The sequence below is a fragment of the Pavona decussata genome, unplaced genomic scaffold, assembly GCF_977016875.1.
Source record: "Pavona decussata unplaced genomic scaffold, jaPavDecu1.1 SCAFFOLD_236, whole genome shotgun sequence".
Taxonomy (NCBI): Eukaryota; Metazoa; Cnidaria; class Anthozoa; order Scleractinia; family Agariciidae; genus Pavona; species Pavona decussata.
Genome location: NW_028145641.1, coordinates 235357 through 257500, shown reverse-complemented (window position 1 = coordinate 257500; position 22144 = coordinate 235357). Strand labels below are relative to the sequence as shown.

The 22144-nt window shown below is 39.3% G+C and overlaps 2 protein-coding genes and 1 long non-coding RNA gene across 3 annotated transcripts in view; 2 read left to right on the top strand and 1 right to left on the bottom strand.

The window, feature by feature from the left end:
• LOC146457874 (hemicentin-1-like) overlaps positions 1–22144 on the top strand; it is a 289647-nt gene that overhangs the window by 33968 nt on the left and 233535 nt on the right. The window lies entirely within an intron of this gene.
• On the bottom strand, positions 6308–6952 carry LOC146457889 (uncharacterized). The gene is made up of 3 exons (XR_014858362.1): positions 6935–6952; positions 6770–6841; positions 6308–6568 (listed from the first exon to the last, which is right to left on the bottom strand). It is a non-coding gene; the product is annotated as an uncharacterized LOC146457889 (long non-coding RNA).
• The window catches only part of LOC146457888 (uncharacterized), a 31697-nt gene continuing 22875 nt past the window's right edge, over positions 13323–22144 (top strand). The window contains exons 1-2 of the mRNA XM_085091420.1: positions 13323–13500; positions 14449–14724. Coding sequence (XP_084947546.1) covers positions 14478–14724 — 247 coding nt within the window. The 5' untranslated portion in view covers positions 13323–13500; positions 14449–14477. The remainder of the gene's footprint in view (positions 13501–14448; positions 14725–22144) is intronic.

Genomic DNA, 22144 nt, shown 5'->3' with positions numbered 1-22144 from the left:
CGTTCGCGAGTGAACACAAGATTTGTAATACATTTGCATTAAAGAGGCTTGTTTATTTACGTAACCTGGTTTCCATTCCACACGAGTCGTCCGCCATTACGGGAGATGTATACAACTCAATCGAAGGCTGGTTAAACTTGACATGTTTCAAGCTTTCACAGCGCCTCGCAGGAAAAAGACGTGAGTAAAGAACCGCCTCTGTTTATTTTTGAAACGATTTGTGTCACTTGTCGAGGATTTATCTGGTTATGACGAATGTGGTGGTTCGGTCATGCTCATTTCCGTTGTTTTACGTTTCATATTAATCAATTTATCATACACAGCCAAACACACACACACGCAAAAAAATAAATAAATAAATGAAAACGAAAATAAAAATTTAACCGCAATCTATACCGCAGAACTCTTTCCCCGTATTTTGACGTGTAGATTTCGGTTTTTTATTTTCGAAGGAAGGATCTTGATGTAACAAAGTTTCAACTCCAACATTTTATAAGAAACTATATCTAGGCAATTCGGGAAAGATTTCCGCACAGCCCCATACATTTATCCATGCACAACTGTCACACTAACCCACTTCCAAAAACGACGAGCGTGAAAACAGAGTGTGAGTCGCAAAATGTATAGATAATTATGCATGGGGCTGTGCAGATATCTTGACGCAACTCGTACTAAAAATACTGTAAGAGACTAATGTCACTTGAAGCCTCGGTAATTAATGCCATACCGTAATTCTTATCTACTTTATTTTCTTTTTTTATTTTTTTTTTATTTTTTTTTATTTTAAAGAATCGATATAAGCTTGTATTGTACTGGTTATCCCATACCATGAAATCCCGGTTTTAAGTCCCCCTCCCCTGCTAATAAATCGCCTCGATTTTTGGGCCATCTATTTGTAAACGAAAATTTTATTCCGTGATAAACCCCTACCACTCTTCCACTTATAGGCCCATCTTTGATCTTTATATAAACACGTAACAGTCCCCTTCCCCCCTTGCCCCTAAAAAAGCCGGTGACATTTCCTTTTTACGTATCCCCACCCGTAACCGGAATTTTACGATATTATGATCTGTGCCTCATTACAAGAGCCTGTGAAGTTTTCCTAGACTCAACCTATTGTTGACTTTTTTGGTTTTCTTTGTTTTATCTGATTGGTGAGTATCACAGGTCTCACAGAGGTAAACCCATAAATGGTTGGATTGCTCAGTAGCTCAACAACAGTAACTCAAGTAGCTCTACTAAGATGTAATGTAACCACACTTACACCCCAGGGGAAGGGGGGACTCTTACATAAAACTGAAGGGACAAGCCGTCAAGAATGTTGAACAGAATGTTCTAAATTGTACCAGACTCTCTTGGCATAAATGTGACCCCAGTGTAGTTTCCTTAAGGGTTACCAAAACAAAATATTGAAATAATCAAGCAGTTTCCTCATTGCACAGAACAAAAAAGCTTTCCTTTGAGGTTTTGAAAGCAGAGATTCAGATTTCCACCGCAATGGTTCAAAACTGCAAATTTTCAACCCCTGTCCGGGACAAGCATTTTTACATCGCTCTAAAATTGACCTCCCATTTCCCCTTGGGGTGTAGAGCAATAATAATTAACTGTTCACATGGAGTTAACGTTTGGCAACAACAACAAGCAAGAGAGGATCAAAAGTATGAATTCTCTATACATGTTCCGATACATACCCAGCTGTTCACTATTTATGACTTGTTTTTTAGGTCAACCATACAACCAGAGTTTTTTTGTTTTTTGTTTACGTACACATAATTTTTTAAAAATTAATTTTTATGATTCTTGATGACTGACCTAAAAATAAACCAAGGGGAATCGTCATCATTCCAATAAGTCTTGTAAGACCATTAGAGGATTAAGCCCACACATATACTTGATCCTCTCTTATGACAACCAAAACTATATCCACCATAACTTTAGCTGGTAATTCTAGTTGTCATAGCAGTTTCCATGTCCACATATATAAAGCTTGTAAATGAAAACTCTACAAACAGTATCTTCATTTAACATAAAACAAGGCTGTTTTCACGCCAGAAAATGAGTTGTTCATTACATAATTAGTTATGTAATGTTATTTGAAAACAACTCAACAAACTTATCGTTTTCAAAGTGATGTTGTCATGTTCTTGCTTACAGTTTGTAAAATGTCAAAAAAAAAAAATGATTTAATGTGGAACCTTGCCAGTATAGAAAAAAGCCGAAAAACCAGTATATAGTACTAACATATTCTTTAAGGCTTTGCCCCACTATAAGCTAGCATAATATTGAAACACCTACTTAGATACCCACTTCAAAGATCAGAATAAACAATGTTTGGGGTAACATGTTTAATTTGTACTTTGAAAATAAAATACAATGTGACTGGATTGTTCAGCCATTGTGATGGATGATAGTTGTTACAGTGGTGAAAAAGCTTTCTCCATCTTAGGAATATTTTGGGATATTATGCGCCAATCAAATCGAAACTTCGACATCCCCCCCCCCCCCCCGGGCAAACCCCGGGCATTTGACTATTTTCTGTGCCTGGGAGTGGGGAATTTGACGGGTAAGGCCTTCCCGGGGTGGGGAATTTGACCTTGCCTGGGTGGGATGGGGAAAATTGAACCGGAAGTGTCAGGTTTCAAATCGCTTTTTTGGGGGCGCGCCGAACTATAAACACGTGTTTGGACAAGATGGAAGAATTTAAAGGAAGGGATACAGTATTACAAAAAAAGCTTACAAAAAAGGTCTTCAAAAGTGAGAGTGCTTAAATATTAATTATTTTTATAGATTGTATATAAACGATGTAGATTTTTTTATACAATGAGTCAAGCTGCGGCTTTGTCCCGCAGTGAATAGTGAAAGAAATAAAAACTGTCGAATGAAAAACCGCCGCTTTGGCTTAAACTGCAGAATACCCTGCCACTCGAACAGTCTACGTAGCCGGCTAACTCATTTTAAGAACCTTTGCCGTGTTTCGGAGTTAGAACAGCTTACACTTGCTGATTGACATTGTCTGACTTAATAAATTCAATTTTCAATCATTAGTTTCAATGTTAAAGTTGCGGTTTTTGTAGTAACTCATGACAGGAGCCGACAACGATTGTTCTTTAGGAGGGGCATTTGACAGACAAATCCGACGATAAGGTAGGGCATTTGAACACCATTTTGGGCCGAGGGGGCGGGAATTTGAACGATCCAATCTTCAAAAGTTCAAATGCCCGGGGTTTGCCCGGCGCATTATCAGTATGATTTATTTATAAGTTCTTCTAACTGTAAAGTATACACGCTGAAGGTGATTCCATCACTGATAAGTCGGAGGGACATGCACTATTCATGGTTAAAAATGGGCATGGGTGTTATTTCAACACGTTGCAACAGTTATTGCAGTTCCCCTCCCCCTACCACTCTCTTCTCCAAAGTGGACTGAATTTCATGTTTCCTCTCTAAAACCGAGATTTTATGGTTTTGGATAACCAGTACAATACAAGAACATAGGCTTCAAGTGACATTAGTCTCTTACAGTATTTTTAGTACGAGTTGCGTCAAGATATCTGCACAGCCCCATGCATAATTATCTATACATTTTGCGACTCACACTCTGTTTTCACGCTCGTCGTTTTTGGAAGTGGGTTAGTGTGACAGTTGTGCATGGATAAATAATGTATGGGGCTGTGCGGAAATCTTTCCCGAATTGCTTAGATATAGTTTCTTATAAATGTTGGAGTTGAAACTTTGTTACATCAAGATCCTTCCTTCGAAAATAAAAAACCGAAATCTACACGTCAAAATACGGGGAAAGAGTTCTGCGGTATAGATTGCGGTTAAATTTTTATTTTCGTTTTCATTTATTTATTTATTGTTTTGCTTGTGTGTGTGTTTGGCTGTGTATGATAAATTGATTAATATGAAACGTAAAACAACGGAAATGAGCATGACCGAACCACCACATTCGTCATAACCAGATAAATCCTCGACAAGTGACACAAATCGTTTCAAAAATAAACAGAGGCGGTTCTTTACTCACGTCTTTTTCCTGCGAGGCGCTGTGAAAGCTTGAAACATGTCAAGTTTAACCAGCCTTCGATTGAGTTGTATACATCTCCCGTAATGGCGGACGACTCGTGTGGAATGGAAACCAGGTTACGTAAATAAACAAGCCTCTTTAATGCAAATGTATTACAAATCTTGTGTTCACTCGCGAACGATAAAAGTCCACGAGCTGCTATGTTGCATCAACGGCTATGCGATGAGAATCGAAGGAAAAAAGTTTGAATTCGAAGATACCATCGTTTGGGTTTTTGTGATGCATTCTTCGGTTGAAATGGTTACAAAAAGGCTGTATTTGCAAATTGGCGCCCAAAAAAAGGCGCGCTTTTTCAGTTTAATGTATTTCTGTGAGTCATTATGCATAAATCGTATCTCGCATAATTATGTCATTCCGCAACTCGTATTTTGCATAATTATGCCATTCCGCACGTCATTCCACATTCCATTCCGCAAACTCATTCCTTCTTTTACCCTCACCGGCAGTGAATGCGGTGAGGGTAAAAGACGGAAAGAGTTTGCGGAATGGTATGTGGAATGGCATAATTATGCGAAATACGATTTACGCTGGGAATAAATTAACTGAAGAGCGCATCCTGTTTTCGCGCCAATTTTATAAGAGCAGCAGTTTTTTCGATGTTGCGGACTATTAAACAACCAAACAACAGATCGAGGATTAGAAAATATGCGCCTGGGATAGAACATGTCTGATCGCTGGTTAGGAAGTGACAGTGAAGAAATCCATGAAGTTTCGCATTCAATGAACTAAGAATAAATTAAATTTCCAGTTGACAAAAAGAACGTGGCAGCGAGTAGCCTAGACAAAAAGCAACACCAGACTGGAGAAATAACATCAGTCCAAGGCCAAAACTATTATGTGAGAAATTTTAAATTTAAACTCGGTCATTTTATCAGACTCTTTGACGTTTACAATTTGTACAACTCATGGGAAAAATATGTTCTACTTTTTCTCACCTTACATTTTCGTCGAGCGACGAGTACGCAAGTCACTGTTAAGCTGCTGAGCTAGCTACCTAGCTATTTAATACGGTTTCAGGTGGCTATGGTTCAGTTACGCGTTATCGAACGAAACATATCCGTCTTTAATTAAGGTCTTTCAGTGCCAGACGTCCCAACCTAAAATGAGATTTAAAAGCGAAAAAGCCCTAGAGCAAAAAAGCAGATGACAATTATGGTGTCTAATTATCGACACTGGTTGTTTGAAAGGTTGTGAAACTATTCTTATCACAAATGCATTTTGGTCAAATTGTTGTTCATTTTCCCGCTCATGACAAATGAATCATCGAGCATACAGGGTATGAGAATTGATCTTTTACCGAGGGTTTAAAAAAAAAAAAGGTTTATTATTTGCCCTCGGTGAAGGATCAATCTTTGTCCTGAGAAGAGTTCACGCTGCCACGTTATTTTTGTCAACCGAAGTCGCATGGAGTAAAGTGAACATGAAATTTAATTTACTACGGATTTACTCATAGTTCCTTGAATGCAAAAACTAAAAACAGTTTTCATCGCTTTCTTTACCCTCACTTCTTCCAAATCAACAATCAGACGATCAAATCCTTGAATTGTTCTTAATATTTAGCAAGAGTTCGCAGCATCAAAAAAGCTGCTGCTCTTATAAAATTGACGCGAAAACATGACGCGCTCTTCAGTTTATTTATTTCCCGCGTAAATCGTATTTCACATAATTATGCCATTCCGCACGCCATTCCACATACCATTCCGCAAACTCTTTCCGTCTTTTACCCTCACCGCAGTGAATGCTGCCTTGGGGAGGCAGGTGAGTGCTGTTAAGAGTCGAAAATGACCCATGGTGCCTATGTGAAACGGGAAAACGCAGCGATGACAAGAAACGTGTATAACAACGGAAATGTGTATTTAATGACACGTTGAAAGTACAAAGGAAACAGAACTTACAATTGTATTTGTTTGAAACTGTTAAATATACAATAAATTGTAGTGTGATTTTACTTAACGGTGAAACAGACTTCTGACTAATACTTACTGTTGCTATGTAGTGAGCCCAAAACGTCCTCTATTAGAGTGATTACATGAAACCTGTGAACCAGCTACAAGGCTAAAATATCAGACATTTGAAATGTTGTTTCCTGTTGCACTTGTTTATTTGGTAAGATAATGAATCTAACTTTTTTTTTCAACGGGGCGTATAAACATACACCAAGTGATCAAGTTTGGAACGAGGCGTATAAACATGCACCAAGTGATCAAAGGAAGCAATGGAAAACTTAAGTTTACTGACCTTCCAGGTTGCAGTGAATACAGTGATTCGCGTAAATATAAATCTGATAGAAAATAAAATGTTGTTTACATGTCAAGCATGTCATTAAAAACGACTAACATCCAGTAAAACATTTCAAATGCGTATGTTATTCACATATTCATGACTTAAGCTGAGCTAAAATGCAGTTTTGCCCTGCTGAAAAAAATATAATCAGAAGACTGCACGATTGGAATTAAATACGCTGTCTCAGCGATTTCGGCGCGGCTGGCTTCGAGAGTTCTGAAACATAGCTAAACATAAATAATTCTTCTACAAATACAGTCCTTGTATGCATTATTTGCTTTTCGTATGAGGTAGTGTTCAAATTATAGTGTAAGGACGTAGCTTGAGTGCCTACGTTTTGTATTTAAGAATGAACAAAGTTGGAAATGATCAACGCCGATAAGCTTACGTAATCAACAACACAACTTTCAAGAATTTGCCTTCACTTTTACCTCGGGGATATACCTGGCGCTGAAATTGCAAATACATTGCGTTCTGAAATTAAAAGAGATGCAGTTTAGAAAATATAAACGAAGTAGAAACATTCCCTAAAATCAGGGGCATTCAAAACGACAAAAAAGTACTCACCTTGATTGCTCTCTCTTCACTGCTCTGTCCGAAACTGGAAAAAGCAAAGCAGCGCGTTGCATTGTGGTGCCCACAAAATTAACCACAATTCCTTTTTCGTTTGATCTTTGCGCGACCACAATCCTTTGCATTTTGCAAGAAAGCACTCCTAAGGCCCCATAAGTATATTTCTGTGCCGACTAGAGTTGCTGCCTTGCTCGGTCGCTTCAGGCTCCCTCGTTGCGGCAGCAATTAAATTATTTTTTAATTCAATTATTTGTAAATTAAATTATTTTCAATTCTTAAAAGACACCGCATTTCGTGGAAAAAAACGAAAAAATCTATAACTTTGCTCAGATTCAACGAAAAATCTCCATTCTTACACTAAAATGATTGTCAAATTATTCTCTGCAGAATGGATTAGAGAATTCTGATGCGTCGTGAAAAAAATTTTCTGTTTTTTTTTTTTTTCACTAATTGAGTTGACGACCCCGGCCTTTCTGAAAAAACTGAAAAAACATGTAACTTTGCTCAGATTTAACGAAAATCTCCATTCTTGCACTAAATGATCGTCAAATTATTCTCTACATATTAAATAAGAATCACCTGATGCGCCCTGAACAAATTTTGTTCGCGTGTTTTATCCACTAATTGAATTTAAAACTCATTGACTGCGCACGCCCGAAAGTTAACGACAAAACCGAACGACTAACCAAGCGCACAGTCAGCTATCGCTATAACTCGTTCATTGCGCGTTAAAAATGGTTTTCTTTTCTCGAAAGCAGGTAAGTTACATGTTTGTAGCAATCATCGGTATACTTTTAAAAAATTTGTGGAAAAATTCAAATTGTTCTTTGGTTTTCTTCAGAGTATTAACAAAGTGAAATAATAAGAGCAAACGAAACACAACTCACTATAGTTATACGTGTAAGGTATTAAAGCTAGTAGTCTACACTGTAACTCATCTGGATAAAAAAATGCAGGTTTTGGTGGAAACTGTATGCCATTGACTACAGTACCAGGTGGAACTTCATTCTTAGATAAATATTTTTAATGATGTACACACCCATTCAATTGTCAACACTTATTTTGTTAACTAAATCCTTCTCCACATCTGGACTTCTTCTCTTTGCCTATCAGTATACACTATGTTTATACCATAAAGGCTGGTTCACACGTGCGACGCAAGCAGAAGGTCAAGCGACGTTCATACGTCGAACGCAAACGCAGGCAAAATGAGACACGCACGCGCATTTCAGTACACCAACATGGCACAATCTTGTCCGCATTACCCTAGACCAGCAGTCGGGGAACGAGGACTCTGGGAATGAGATTAAGGATGGACGCCATCTTTGTTTGAACTTAAACCGTAGAGGCATGGAACGAGCATTCCGTTTGCCTTTGCGTTTTCCCAGTTCACTACAGGTCACCAAAGCGTATGTGACACAGGTGACTATGCAGGTTTGACCGTTTGACCGCACATCATCCTTCTTAACATATGGTGGGGCAGATAAGCGAGTGCTTAAGTTTCAAGCAAATTTTAGCAAGGTTTTCGAAGTGCTCTCCTCAAATGACGGGCCAAATTTCATTCAAATTCGACTTGTAGTTTCTAACCTTTCATTAACATAATACAGTGATGCATGCACGTGGACCAGCCGCTGAGAGATAAACCGCTCAAAACGGCGTTTGGAAGCAGCACTGAGAAGCTTTGAAAACACAGCAAAACACAGCGGGTAATCTTTTTCAGACTTTAGTATAATTTTTGTGGGTGGTTGTGGAAATATTGTTGTCTAAATTTCGATTTAATTTTAACGCCATACAAACTCATATCACGCTTGCAAGATTACCTGTGTCATATACGCTTTAGTGACCTTTGGGTTCACACGTGTGAAATGCCAATGCAAGCGCAAGGAAATGAAGCAATTTTCCATTATTTGCGTTGGCACTGGCGCTTGCGTTTGCTTTTGCGTTGTGGTAGCTCACACCTGTATTTGCTTGTGCTTGCGTTTGTGTTGCTCGTGTGAACCAGCCTTAACTGGTCACAGCAGCTATACAGTCACATTAACTGGTCCATTGTTCACAATTCTATAAAAATTTTGATATCATATCTTTCAAAGATTTTGTTTGTTTTTGTTGATTTTCATCGTATGTGTTTGTCTTTACACTTATATCACTGAAAACGTTTTTCATTTGTACAGTTTACTTGAGATAAATGGTTGTTTTGTTCATATGGTTTGCTACCTCTATATTCTCTCATGTAAGCATTGTAATTTTTCTATTTTAATCTGGTCTACTTTTCCTTTATTCCCTCATATGTGCATTACTTTTCTGTTTGTCTCCTAACAGTTTTTCTTTTTTCCTATTTTCTCTCATGTACGCATTGTGCTTTCTCTTTAAGTCATTCTTTTTTGGTAGAGCAGAGTCAGTTTCAGACATCACCAAAACTGTGTTATTGCCAATCAAGCTTGGTACAAAAGTTGAATGGTACTGTTGAAACATATTTTAGTTCATCTGTGTGACCTAAATCACAGGCAGCTCAAGCTTTCGTCACTAGAGAACGGGACGATGAACTTTGGATCTGTAACAGCTTGGATAATGAGATTATCACATCATGCACCTTGTGACATATTTGTTAGGTATTTTATCCAGGAACTTCAGTATTGCTTTCAATAACCTCTCGGGATGTTCTTTTAGCTATTGAACTCTAATATTCAAATGAAACGTAGGATTACCATAATTATAATTAACAATTTAATGGATTCCCGCAAAAGGGGCGTATATTGCTTTTTTGGTGAAACTTTTTTTTACGCAGGATTTCGCCGATGCTTTACATACGGAGTTGTTTTGACATGAAGAATGTCGTTCTGTTACTTTTTTTCGCTGTTTTTTCTGCTTTGTTTTCGAGAAAAACGAGGACCCTAAGACAACTAGGTTTGCTAGAACAAAGACTGGAATCATGGAAAAGTGTAAGTGAAAAAATCGGATCTATATAGGATCCCACAAAACGGCTCTTTTCAGAGCTAACAAAAAAAGAAAAGTCATGGCCAACAATATTTTGTTTTCGTACATTATTTTTGTGAGGTTTTCTTGCTGATTAAGGTATAGTTATGATTAAAAGTTTGTCTTAATGCGATGTGTTTCTGAAGAAATCGTTTCAAATCGCACTGTGCGGGGTCGTACTCAGGGCCTTACAGATTTTTCAGACCCCATTCGTGCGAACGGCCCTTACACGAGAATTCGCGATTTTCCAACTCGTAAATCTTGTGCAGGGGTTCCAGGCTATATCCTAGGTGCCTGAATTCTCTACAAAACCTTGAATTTGGTCGTTTCATGATTTTCACCTTGCTGTTTTGCCGAGAACGCCAAAGAAATGTTTCAAAGTTTTTAGCGCACGTACTGAGTGTCGGAGGGCTTTGTATGTCGTGGTGAATAAATAAATAAATAAATAAATAAATAAATAAATAAGTAAGTAAGTAAGTAAGTAAGTAAGCAAGCAAGCAAGCAAGCAAGCAAGCAAGCAAGCAAGCAAGCAAGCAAGCAAGCAAGCAAGCAAGCAAGCAAGCAAGCAAGCAAGCAAGCAAGCAAGCAAGCAAGCAAGCAAGCAAGCAAGCAAGCAAGCAAGCAAGCAAGCAAGCAAGCAAGCAAGCAAGCAAGCAAGCAAGCAAGCAAGCAAGCAAGCAAGCAAGCAAGCAAGCAAGCAAGCAAGCAAGCAAGCAAGCAAGCAAGCAAGCAAGCAAGCAAGCAAGCAAGCAAGCAAGCAAGCAAGCAAGCAAGCAAGCAAGCAAGCAAGCAAGCAAGCAAGCAAGCAAGCAAGTAAGTAAGTAAGTAAGTAAGTAAGTAAGTAAGTAAGTAAGTAAGTAAATAAATAAATAAATAAATAAATAAATTTTTTCTGTCATTTTAACTTTTCTTGACGTTTTTGCTTACATTTTCATTTCTTGAAATGAACGCTGTTCCCCAGATAAATGAGTTGAAAAATCGCGAATTGTTTCAAGTAAAGTCAGGCTGGCTGGTACAAAACTACACTTACCCGGGAGGTGTGTGTGTAGCTTGTTGCCTGCCAGCGGGGCACATTTTAGTACTCGTGCCTATTGTAGGTTTGACCATGAATTTGTCATGACATTCCAGCGACACGGCGCTTCTCCGCGGCAAAATAGCGGGCGGTTTTGAACTCAACTTTGTTCTCACCAAAGGCCTTTGTCTCAACAAATGAACGAGAAAGAGTTACTCTGGAAGGACCGCACATCATTTTTTCGGCATATGCCGAGGCACGCAAAAGTCCTCAAATGACGGGTCAAATTGGATTTCAAGTTTTCCAACCTTGTCATTTACATAGTACAGGGCTGCATTTAGACCAGCCGCGGAGGGATAAACCGTTCAAAACCTCGGAAGCTCTGACAAGCCATGAGAGCACAGCAAAACACACCAGGTGAGCTTTTTTACGTTTTATTGTAATTTTTGAAGGTTTTTCAGAGACTATTGTTGCGTTTTTCTAGGAGAATCCAAAAACGGATTTGTGATCTCAGATCACTCGGATCATGGTGCATCAAAGGAACCGACGAATCCTTGTCCAGTGTGGATTCGTCGGTTCCTTTGTTGCGCCATGATCCGAATGATCTGTAAGTAAGTAAAGAAAACCTTTATTAAAGTGTCGATGTATTTAGCCTAGGTAGACTAATTGGGGACACTAACTAACTAATCTGAGATCAAAAGTCCGTTTTTAGATTCTCCCAGATAAACGCACCCTTATTTTCGATCGAATTTGGACGCTACAAACTCTTATTGTTAACTTCGAAAATCGTGTCCAATCTCGTACCCAGATCTTTTCACTCTTCGGGAGAGAACATCTCGTAGAATCCGTTTTCCATCAATGGCGTTCCCAGAGGCTGTGTTCCTTTTGGAAGGCAAGGAAGCAAGACCGTGGATTCAGAGCAGAAAAACGCAAAAAGCATGAGCGAACTATACACCAACGAGAAATTGAAAAAAATTATTACAGTTATTGTGGTACCGCAGATATCCCAGTAGGTAGCGATAATTTTCCCAGACAATAAGATAGCTGCAGAGGCATCCTTGCTGTGGTTCGATTTTCTTATAGCTTCTTAAACTTAAAAACGATTTTAAAGCCTTCAATGTTCCCGCGGCGTGTAAACAAATCGCCTATACAGGTCGGTGTAAGGTCGAGGGATCAACAGAGGGTAGGGATATAGTTAATCTTTAATTAATAACTGAGTTTGCCAAAGTATACAATTGTTTGCCAGAGTGGAATTTTAATTTTTTTTTTTTCGCAAGGATCTAATTATCGGTGTCAAGGGTTCAATTTCATGCGATGCCTTCTTAACACTGAACAGCGCTCCTTTTTAAATAAAATGTTCGTCCTATTCCTTAAATATATTTTTTTAAGACTTTCTTTATTAAATACTAGACTTTCTTTATTAAATACTACAGCCTCCAGTTATACTCCAGTACTTATCCAAGCTTTCAATCGACGTGTGAGAAAGTTTGCTTTTGACACAGTGTGTGTATCTAAGCTCAGGTGAATTACACAAGACGTGTAACAATATTTAGCTGCAGAGGTCAACTGAAGGCAGGAAAAATGCCTTTCCTTACCGAAGCTTCCCAAACAATTAACAATTATTGGATTAGGTTAACCGAGATCAATAATTGTTTTATCATTCGATCACCGAATTTGTTTTCATAATTTTGATCAACTAAAGATGTCAAATCACTCTATGACAGCTCAAGAAAGCGATCTGCCATTTTCACACAAGAGCGTGGTTTCAGTTACGCATGAGCAGAATATTATTCGCAGCAAAACACGGTTGGACAGTATTGCGCATGAGCAGACCATTATCTGTAGGCAGGAGGCAGTTATTTGCAAGTCACGTGGTTTGCTCTCGGCCAATGAAAAGAAGGAAAAAATGCATGAAATGATAATCCCTTTTGTCACTCTATCATAGCGCTCCCTATGGCATGACCACCAATGACCACTGCGAGGCCCGTGCAGTGCTTTACCAACTGAGCTATCAAGCCAACTGGGAGCTGGTCAGTTGGTAGAGCACTGCACCGGTATCGCAGAGGTCATGGGTTCGAACCTCGTTCAAGCCTGAATTTTTTTCCAGGCTTTCTTTTCGCGACTATTTAATTTGCGTAAATAACTGCGAGGATCTTTCTTCTATTTAATTTTTTACCCGCAGATCAAACATATCAGTTTCATATATTCAAATTCATTTAAAAATAATGCTCTTTTGTAGAAAAAATGTTTTGTTGACTCTAATCGAACTTTCTCTACAAACAAGAGTAAGCTGTGTCTTGTTTCATGATTTATGAATGTCCCTATGCTTTCATTAAAATTATTCTGCAGGTAAACAGGGACCCTGCCAACATTGCAATCAGACACAAGTTTCCTAATATGAGATTCACGTCTCGTGTACAGAAGCTCCCTCCAGGCATCTTCAATATTGTTTCGCTTGAAAATTCCATCCCCTGACGATGTACAAGTTTACCTACTCTTCTTTGTAATCGTTCCAATGTTCCACTATTTCCTTGACCACAGTTGTGCCAGACAGCGTCTCAGTAGTCGAGTATAGGTAGGACCATTGTTTTATACATTCGGTTAGTTTCTTAGTTACGAGTGGCTTTAACCTTTTGAAAGTGCCCAGTATTTTATAGACCTTCTTATCATTTAAAATGATAAGTTCTCATCTAGCACCTCGCCAAGATATTTGACAGATGTACACTTTTTGACTGGTTGGCCGTTGAGGCGGACATCTACATCTCTAAAATCTGAAATTAAAGTCGCAGACATTGTGGAGTACCAAAGGTTATGAGCTCCGTTTTTTATGTTAAGCACAAGTCTGTTTTCTTCCAACAAATATAACAGAGGTCTGATAATTCAAGGTTGAGTCTTACCTCTATTTCGAATGTGTAAGATGACGAGAAATACAGGACTTTATCATCTGCGTGCATCGTTACGTTTGATAACTGAAAACATGATGGCAAATCATTTATATACAGAGTCGAAAGTATGGGACCCAAGGCACTGTGTTGGGGAACTCCATAATTAACAGCTTCAGCACTCGAGAGTTGGTCACCAATACTAACCACATGCTTCCTGTCCGTCATGTAATTTTCAAACCAGGCTAAAGGATTGTCCGGTAAGCCAAATCGGCATAGTTCTACAAGAAGACCATCGTGTGGGACAGTGTCAAATGCCTTCTTAAGATCGATAAATAAATTGCCAGTTACCCTCTTTGAATCCAGATTTCTTAGAATTGTATTGCACAGATGTATAGCAGATGTCTGGGTTGAACCCTATTGTTAATTAATTGATTCTTCATCGTGTGGGACAGTATCAAATGCCTTCTTAAGATCGATAAATAAATTGCCGGTTACCCTTTCTGAATCCAGATTTCTTAGAATTGTATCGCACAGATGTATAGCAGCTGTCTGGGTCGAATCCTATTGTTAATTAATTGATTCTTCGTTTTGTTTTTCGCTTACGTTTGTATGACAAATCTTTTTTTATTCCGTCACAGAGTTTCATACAATCAGCACAAGTCTGGTAATGAATTTGACCAAAAGCACAGCCATTGTGAATGTGAACTTCACCCTGACCTGTAGTGCAGAGGCCAATCCACCAAGAAGATGTCGACTTAATAGAGAGCAAGATTTGTCGAGTGTCTCGTCATTTGGTAGTTCTTACACGCTTACAACTTCAGTAACTGAAAGAGTAAATCAGGGGACCAACAGCTGCATTCCATTCAACGATTATGGGCATGGGTCCACAACACTGAGAATGGTCACAGTGATTTGTAAGTGCAGTGGGATACCGATTTTTTGAACCTCCTGGGGAACTAAATTTGGTTCGAAAAAGCGGAAGTTCCAAAAATCGGAGGAAAAAAATCTGACCGAAGCAAATCCAAGGGAAACAACTTTTGGTTCGAAGAATCGGGAGTTTCGAAAAATGAAGGGTTCGAATAATGGAGATTCCTCTAAAATAGCATTTAATACTTCCAACCCATGAAATCAAATACGACAACAAAGTCTTATCTGGGAGAAAGGGGTGAATTGTATGGGGATGAAGTACTCGAGTTGCTGATAGAAAACACGTAAGATCAAACAGGTCAGCTGCTTTGCAACGAGAGGGCCTAATCCTCTCAGGTCAGGGGGTCCTGATCCCCTGGCTACTGAGAGGTCCTAATCCTCTCCCTCCTTTCCATGGGCTCGTAATCCCCAGGCTACTGAGAGGTCCTAATCCTCTCTCTGGGGTCCTAATCCCCAGGCCACTGAGCTGAGGGGTTCTAATCCTCTCTCTGAGGTCCTAATCCCGAGGCCCTAAGGGGTCACAATCCTGTCCAGGGCTCCGATCATCAACAGAGTTTGCACCCATTGTTACCATGATAACAGGACTATCCTGGGGGCCCACTCTACCAAGATAGCTGACCATGTGAGTCTATGGGGCAAAGTACGACCTGTATGGAGCGCTTCATCCTCTCCCAAGGTTTATTTACTTCACAAACATCAAATCTGAAAAATCGTACAAATGACCTTAACCTGGTAAAATAACAAGTCAATAATGATAGACACTAAAGCCCTGGTCAAACGGTGATGATTGTTGATGAGTGTTGGAACGCGCGCTCTCGTTTGACCACCAACTATCACGCGCAATCATCGACAATCACGCAGTTTGAGCGTGTTCAAATTCTTCATGATTGTTGATGATAGTTTTCCTCGTTTGACCACCCGCATGATTGTTGATGATAGTTTGATAGTTTAGTGAGCTCACCAAAAAGATAATTAAGAAACAGCATAGAGTGACAAAAGCAAAATAAAGCTCACTCTCGAAAGAGCTGACCGAAAAACTATCATCAACAATCATGTGGGTGGTCAAACGAGGAAAACTATCATCAACAATCATGAAGAATTTGAACACGCTCAAACTGCGTGATTTTCGATGATTGCGCGTGATTGCGCGTGATAGTTGGTGGTCAAATGAGAGCACGCTTTCCAACAATCATCAACAATCATCACCGTTTGACCAGGGCTTACTGCCTGAAGACACCGGTAGGCGTTAAGTTAATGACTGTAAAATTTGTAGCTAAATCTTAATGAGTAAACATGCTCCATGAGCCCAAAACTATGGAACGCCAACACTGTCATATGTCTTTCGATGTGTTTTATGTGCAGACGTCACGTCATTATGTGTAGTTCTTTTGCGTTTATATCGAGGCATTCTCCCTTTATGTGTGGTGTATACACAAATATATTTCGTGCAAACTTCGTTATATGCACTCTACTTCCCCATTATATCATGTGCTTTCTTTGATATATACAGTGCAATTGTCAGTATGTGCTGTCAAAACTTCGTTATACGTGGTGCATTTTCTTGTTATTTGACCTTTAACGCAGTATTGATTACCGATAGAAAGATTATGAGCTGTGGATGTTCGCTATGGAACAGACGTCACGTCATTATGTGCAGTTCTTTTGCGTTTATATCGAGGCATTCTCCTTTTATGTGTGGTGTATACACAAATATATTACGTGCAAACTTCGTTATACGCACTCTACTTCCCATTAGATCCTGTGTTTTCTTTGATATATACAGTGCAATTGTCAGTATGTGCAGTCAAAACTTCGTTATACGCACTCTACTTCCTATTATATCCTGTGCTTTCTTTGATAGATACAGTGCAAGTGTTAGTATGTGCAGTCAAAACTTGGTTATAGGTGGTGTATGTTCGCTGTGCAGCAAACGTTATGATGATATACCCACAATGCGTCGCGAGAATCGTAGAACCCAAGCCTCCTCGTTACTTGTCGCCATTTTGATTCTGTGTTCTCGTGAAGAAGCCAGATTTCCACCGTGGCCAGTTCTATGTCATCCGTGTTGAAGAAAGTGAATCTTGGAGATCTGGCAGAGAAATTTTGGCGGGAAAAAATAACACCCGATCTTGTTTGTAAGCTGTCAGTACAAGAGCTGGAAAGCCTGGGAGTAACCTCTCGAAGGGATATCATGGCTCTACGAATCGAGTGTGCAACGTTTGGAGGAGAGGCACTGAGAAAGGTCCAAGCAAATTGTGGAGCACCATCATTCACCATTCCTAAGTGTGTGCTTGAGAATCTGTTAGGAGAAGGTTTCACTATCAAAGAAGTTTCTACCATTTTATCCGTCTCTGAAAGTACCATTTACCGCAGGATGAGTCGGTTTGGACTCAGTAAGTCCGACTTCACAGACATTGCAGATTTGGAACTAGATACGCACATTGAAAATATTACATTGGCGAAACGTTAATCAAGCAATTCCTGGTTGAGAAAGGAATTATAGTGCAAAGGATGCGTATTAGAGATAGTTTGCACCGAGTGAACTGCGATGGAGTAAATGCAAGGAAAAAAGGATGCCTGCATAGACGCGTTTACGATGTGCAGGGACGCAATCACCTTTGGCATATAGACACGAATCACAAACTAGTGCGGTGGTACTTTGTGATTATAGGTGCAATTGACGGATTTAGTTGTCTGCCAGTGGCACTAGAGTGCAGAAGCAATAACAGGGCCGAGACTGTGCTACAATGTTTTTTGAAAGGTGTGGAAAACTATGGGCTCCCTAGCAGAGTGAGATCAGGTAAAGGAGGGGAAAACGTTTTAGTGGCTGATTACATGTTAACAAGGAGGAGTACAAATAGAGGCAGCATGATCACTGGCAAGAGCACCCATAATCAACGAATGGAAAGACTGTGGAGGGATGTTTATGAGGGAGTCTTAAGCATGTATTATCAATTGATTGACTTTCTCGAGGATGAAGGAATACTAGATCCATTTAACAACCTTCACATTACAGCACTTCACTATGTATCAGACCTACCAAAAATAAATGAAAAGCTTGAGTTGTGGAGAAATGCCTGGTCCAGACATTGCACGAGAACCGTAAGATCTTCCCCTATTCGCCTTTGGGTTTCTGGCCAGCTCCAGAATCCAGTTGGCATTGAGCTCTCTAGTGCCGAACTTAAATTTTATGGTGCTGAAGGAGTCTTACAGATGGAAAGAGTGGAGGATAGCCGGCCAATATTCCAAGTACCAGTTGCTCTGAGTGACCACTGCTCTCAGATTCTAAGTAATCAAGTACCCACAAATTGGACATCTTCGAATTATGGGATAGATGTATATTTAAGGGTGCTAGACATTCTTGAAAATTCAGATGTGACTGATTATTAAGTCAGGAACAAATAAGAGTACTAAAATACAACCTTAGCGAATTGATGTAATACCTTATCTTCTGCAGTTGCCAAGTAATGGTTACAAGCAAAGAAAACTGTTGCATAGACTATGATAAGACAGCCAGTAGGGAAATTGACAATTTTAACTTGGGGTGGGGTTGGTATTTCCAATACTTCAGAGGAAAACATTTGGCAAATGAGTGAGATAACTGTCATTACCACTGTTGAAACTTCGTTGTGACAGAGCAGAGATAAAAAGAATTTTGCATGGTAAACAAGTTGCAGTTACCTTTTCAGATTTGTTAAGTATGTGAAAGAGTTGTTCAGTTGTTTTGTGTAAGTTGAATACCTGACATCATTGTGTAAACCAGGAAGAAGACAAACTATTCTCATGCCAGGGTGGTACTGGTACATGATGGCCCCTCACAGAAGTGTGATGGTGGCTTGTCAAGTTAAAATTAGCTTTCAGTTTCATCACTTTGAGAAAATTTGCAGATAGACAGATCTGATCTTAACACAGTTCTAATTTTGGGTTGAAGTAACTTCTGTTATGTATGCATATTATTTAGACACTTCATTAACCTCTATGAATAAATTGGACTGGACGTTTAGACCTGTGAGCCCTGTTGAGATATTAACTTTATTTCAACATTGTACAGCGTTAAAAATAGTGCCACAATAATAATATTATTTGTGTAATCAAATGATAACAGCTGTTTTCTACAACAAGAGCCTACTGATGAAAAATTCCAACAAGTATTCTTACATTAAGACTCAGCTTGGGTGAGCTAGGGCCTGTTAACAAAGAGGGAGGGTAACCCTTGTCCTAGAGTTTCCCTAGCAAGAGGGTAAAAGATAGCCTGGGTTTACAAACAGGTAGGGTTACCTCTGCTCAACTATACTATAAAGCGTGAAGCGGGCGAAAGCAAGGGGAAATAGTAGAAAGTTGTAAACTTGGCTTGTAGACCGTTCACCAAGCCAGGTCATACTCGTTCCACCAATTTGATTGGGTCTGGAAACAAGTAAAAAGTTGTCCTGGGTAGGCAAGTTATCCCTAGCAGAACATTTACAAGGCAGGTAGGGTTACCCTGGCACTAGGGCAACCCTAACATTTCGCTAGGGTGATCCTGGCTCCAGGGTAATCCTATATGCCTTATAGACATGTCACGTAAAAAGGGAGAAATGTATGAGTGCTACGGTTACCCTCCCTCCCTGTAAACAGGCCCTTAACCAATTTTTGTAAATTTCAAATGAATGAGAGCAAAAGTTCATTCCAAAATCTCAACTGTTTGCAGGTAAGCCTGTTATCTTGCCTTGCTTTAATACGCAGATTCTTCTGGATAGGCCGGAGATATATCTTCGTTTGTGGAGTGAAAAGAGTCTTTAGCCCTTCTACAGACCAGGACGACTTGACGACAGCTAAATCGCGTGAGTTGGTCACGCAACTCATTAGTTCAAAGCCCTTGCCTTCTTTCAGCCAAGGGAAACCGGTTGGAAGCCCGTCATCGCCTGGCACATCGCTGCTGAGTTTCTCCAAGACTTCCTCCTCACTGTCATCGACAAAAAAACTGATCTTTTTGAGCCCAAGGCCAGCTTGCTGTAAGAGTTGTTTTTCGGTTAAGGAAGGCACCCTACAAGTTTGTCGATCTGCAAGGCACACGAATTGACCGGTCCATGTGCGTCGGGATGGATTTTTCCTTTTACCAGTCTTCGCAGCCCCACAACTTTTGTCTCGGCGGCTGCTGTTTCTGTAGGGCTGAAACAGTCTGCCTCTTTCCTCGATTATTTGCTGGGATGGAGAAGAGTTCGTGGAAGACAAACTTCTTGTCCTCTCTCCGTCTACGAACTGTTTGCAGCGCTCTTTTATTCGGATTCGGTCCCCTAGAGTTTCCACTCCCAGACGAATTAAAGAACTCTCCGACATCGATAGGATTACTTCTGCATCTACTTTTTCCTCGGCAAACCGCTCCAAGAGCGTTCCAAGACCCAGTTGTTCAAGGATGGGCACCATTTTGATGTTTTCCCTTTTTTTCGCGCGGAAAAATAAAAAGGTAATAGAATATACGCGGAGGCTTGGGTTCTACGATTCTCGCGACGCATTGTGGGTATATCATCATAAAGCCACATGCTGTTTACATGTCATGTATCCTCGACTTTTTGGAATCAGTTTAGACTCTGGTGGCGAGAAAGCTTTCAAGAAAAAATAACTTTATCCGAGAGCGTGATCTTCTATGGCTGGTATAAAAAATCAAAAACCTGGCTTGTCCTCAACTACTCTCTCATTATTGCTAAATACCGCATTTTCACCACAAGTGTATGCAATGGCAACTTAAACTTTGAAGGTTTTCTTTTACGTCTGAAAAACAAACTAACTATTCTACGTACAACTTAAAGAAATTTATGGAAACGTGGGCCCCTGTGCTATAAGACTACCAGGAAATGTGTACTTTTGTCCGTATTCACGCTTTTTTAATTGTGTTTTGTTCGTTGTTAGAATCTAATAAGTGTTATGAGCATTGTGCAAACTCCAGTTTTTGTATTGTTAATAGTAAACTGATTGTATGTAGCTTTTTTCTTTTCGTAACTTCCTATTTTTCTTTGTGCATTTACTGTAAGTAGTACAATCTAAGTTTAGTTATTGTAAGTTATGCAACGGTATTGTAAGTAACGTGTGGTATTTTTTAATTAGTAAGAAATGTTAGTATTGTAAGTTATGTTTTGTTTGGAATAAACTTGCATTAAAAAAAAAATAAAGTTTGCTGCACAGCGAACATACACCACGTATAACGAAGTTTTGACAGCACATACTGACACTTGCACTGTATATATCAAAGAAAGCACAGGATATAATGGGAAGTAGAGTGCGTATAACGAAGTTTTGACTGCACATACTGACAATTGCACTGTATATATCAAAGAAAACACAGGATATAATGGGAAGTAGAGTGCGTATAACGAAGTTTGCACGTAATATATTTGTGTATACACCACACATAAAAGGAGAATGCCTCGATATAAACGCAAAAGAACTGCACATAATGACGTGACGTCTGTTCCATAGCGAACATCCACAGCTCATAATCTTTCTATCGGTAATCAATACTGCGTTAAAGGTCAAATAACAAGAAAATGCACCACATATAACGAAGTTTTGACAGCACATACTGACAATTGCACTGTATATATCAAAGAAAGCACATGATATAATGGGAAGTAGAGTGCATGTAACGAAGTTTGCACGAAATATATTTGTGTATAAACCACACATAAAGGGAGAATGCCTCAATATGAACGCAAAAGAACTGCACATAATGACGTGACGTCTGCACATAAAACACATCGAAAGACATATGACAGTGTTGGCGTTCCATACAAAACGGTACTTTGCTGGATGATAACTTTAACATTTGTAAGGAAATCTTAATGGGCAGACAGACACAATAAGCCCAAAACAGCACTGGGCTGAATACTAATTAACTATAACAATTGTAATAATGTCTCAATAGGCAGACATGCTGCACAAGTCCAAGCACAAGGTCACTATATACAATTCTGGTAACAAAATCCCTCTGCATTAGGGATTAACATAATACGGAAAAAATGAAAAATGTAAACTATAGTTCATAGGACTGGAAGTCCATAGAGAAGATAGCAAAGTATAATTATACTAACAATTAACATTTAACACTACTATGTAAGAGTTAGAAAAAAAGGCTTTTGTATTATACTTGAACAGAATCTGTAAACAGTCGAGAAGAATCATGCTAAGAAAAACAAGGGGGAGGGTGGGTGGTAATTTTATGACCAACGCTTAGAAAGATCAGAGATACGTCACAAAAAAACAAGGACATGCAGGTGAACACGCGTGGTCTTGATTGACACTGCAGAAAAGCTGCAATGTAATACACCATTGCCGATATATTGAAATTCTAGCTTGGCTACGAGGCTTGGGGGAATAAAACGAAAGAAATTAATTATTATTTATCTCTGAACCTCAATGAAATATCTGTTGTTT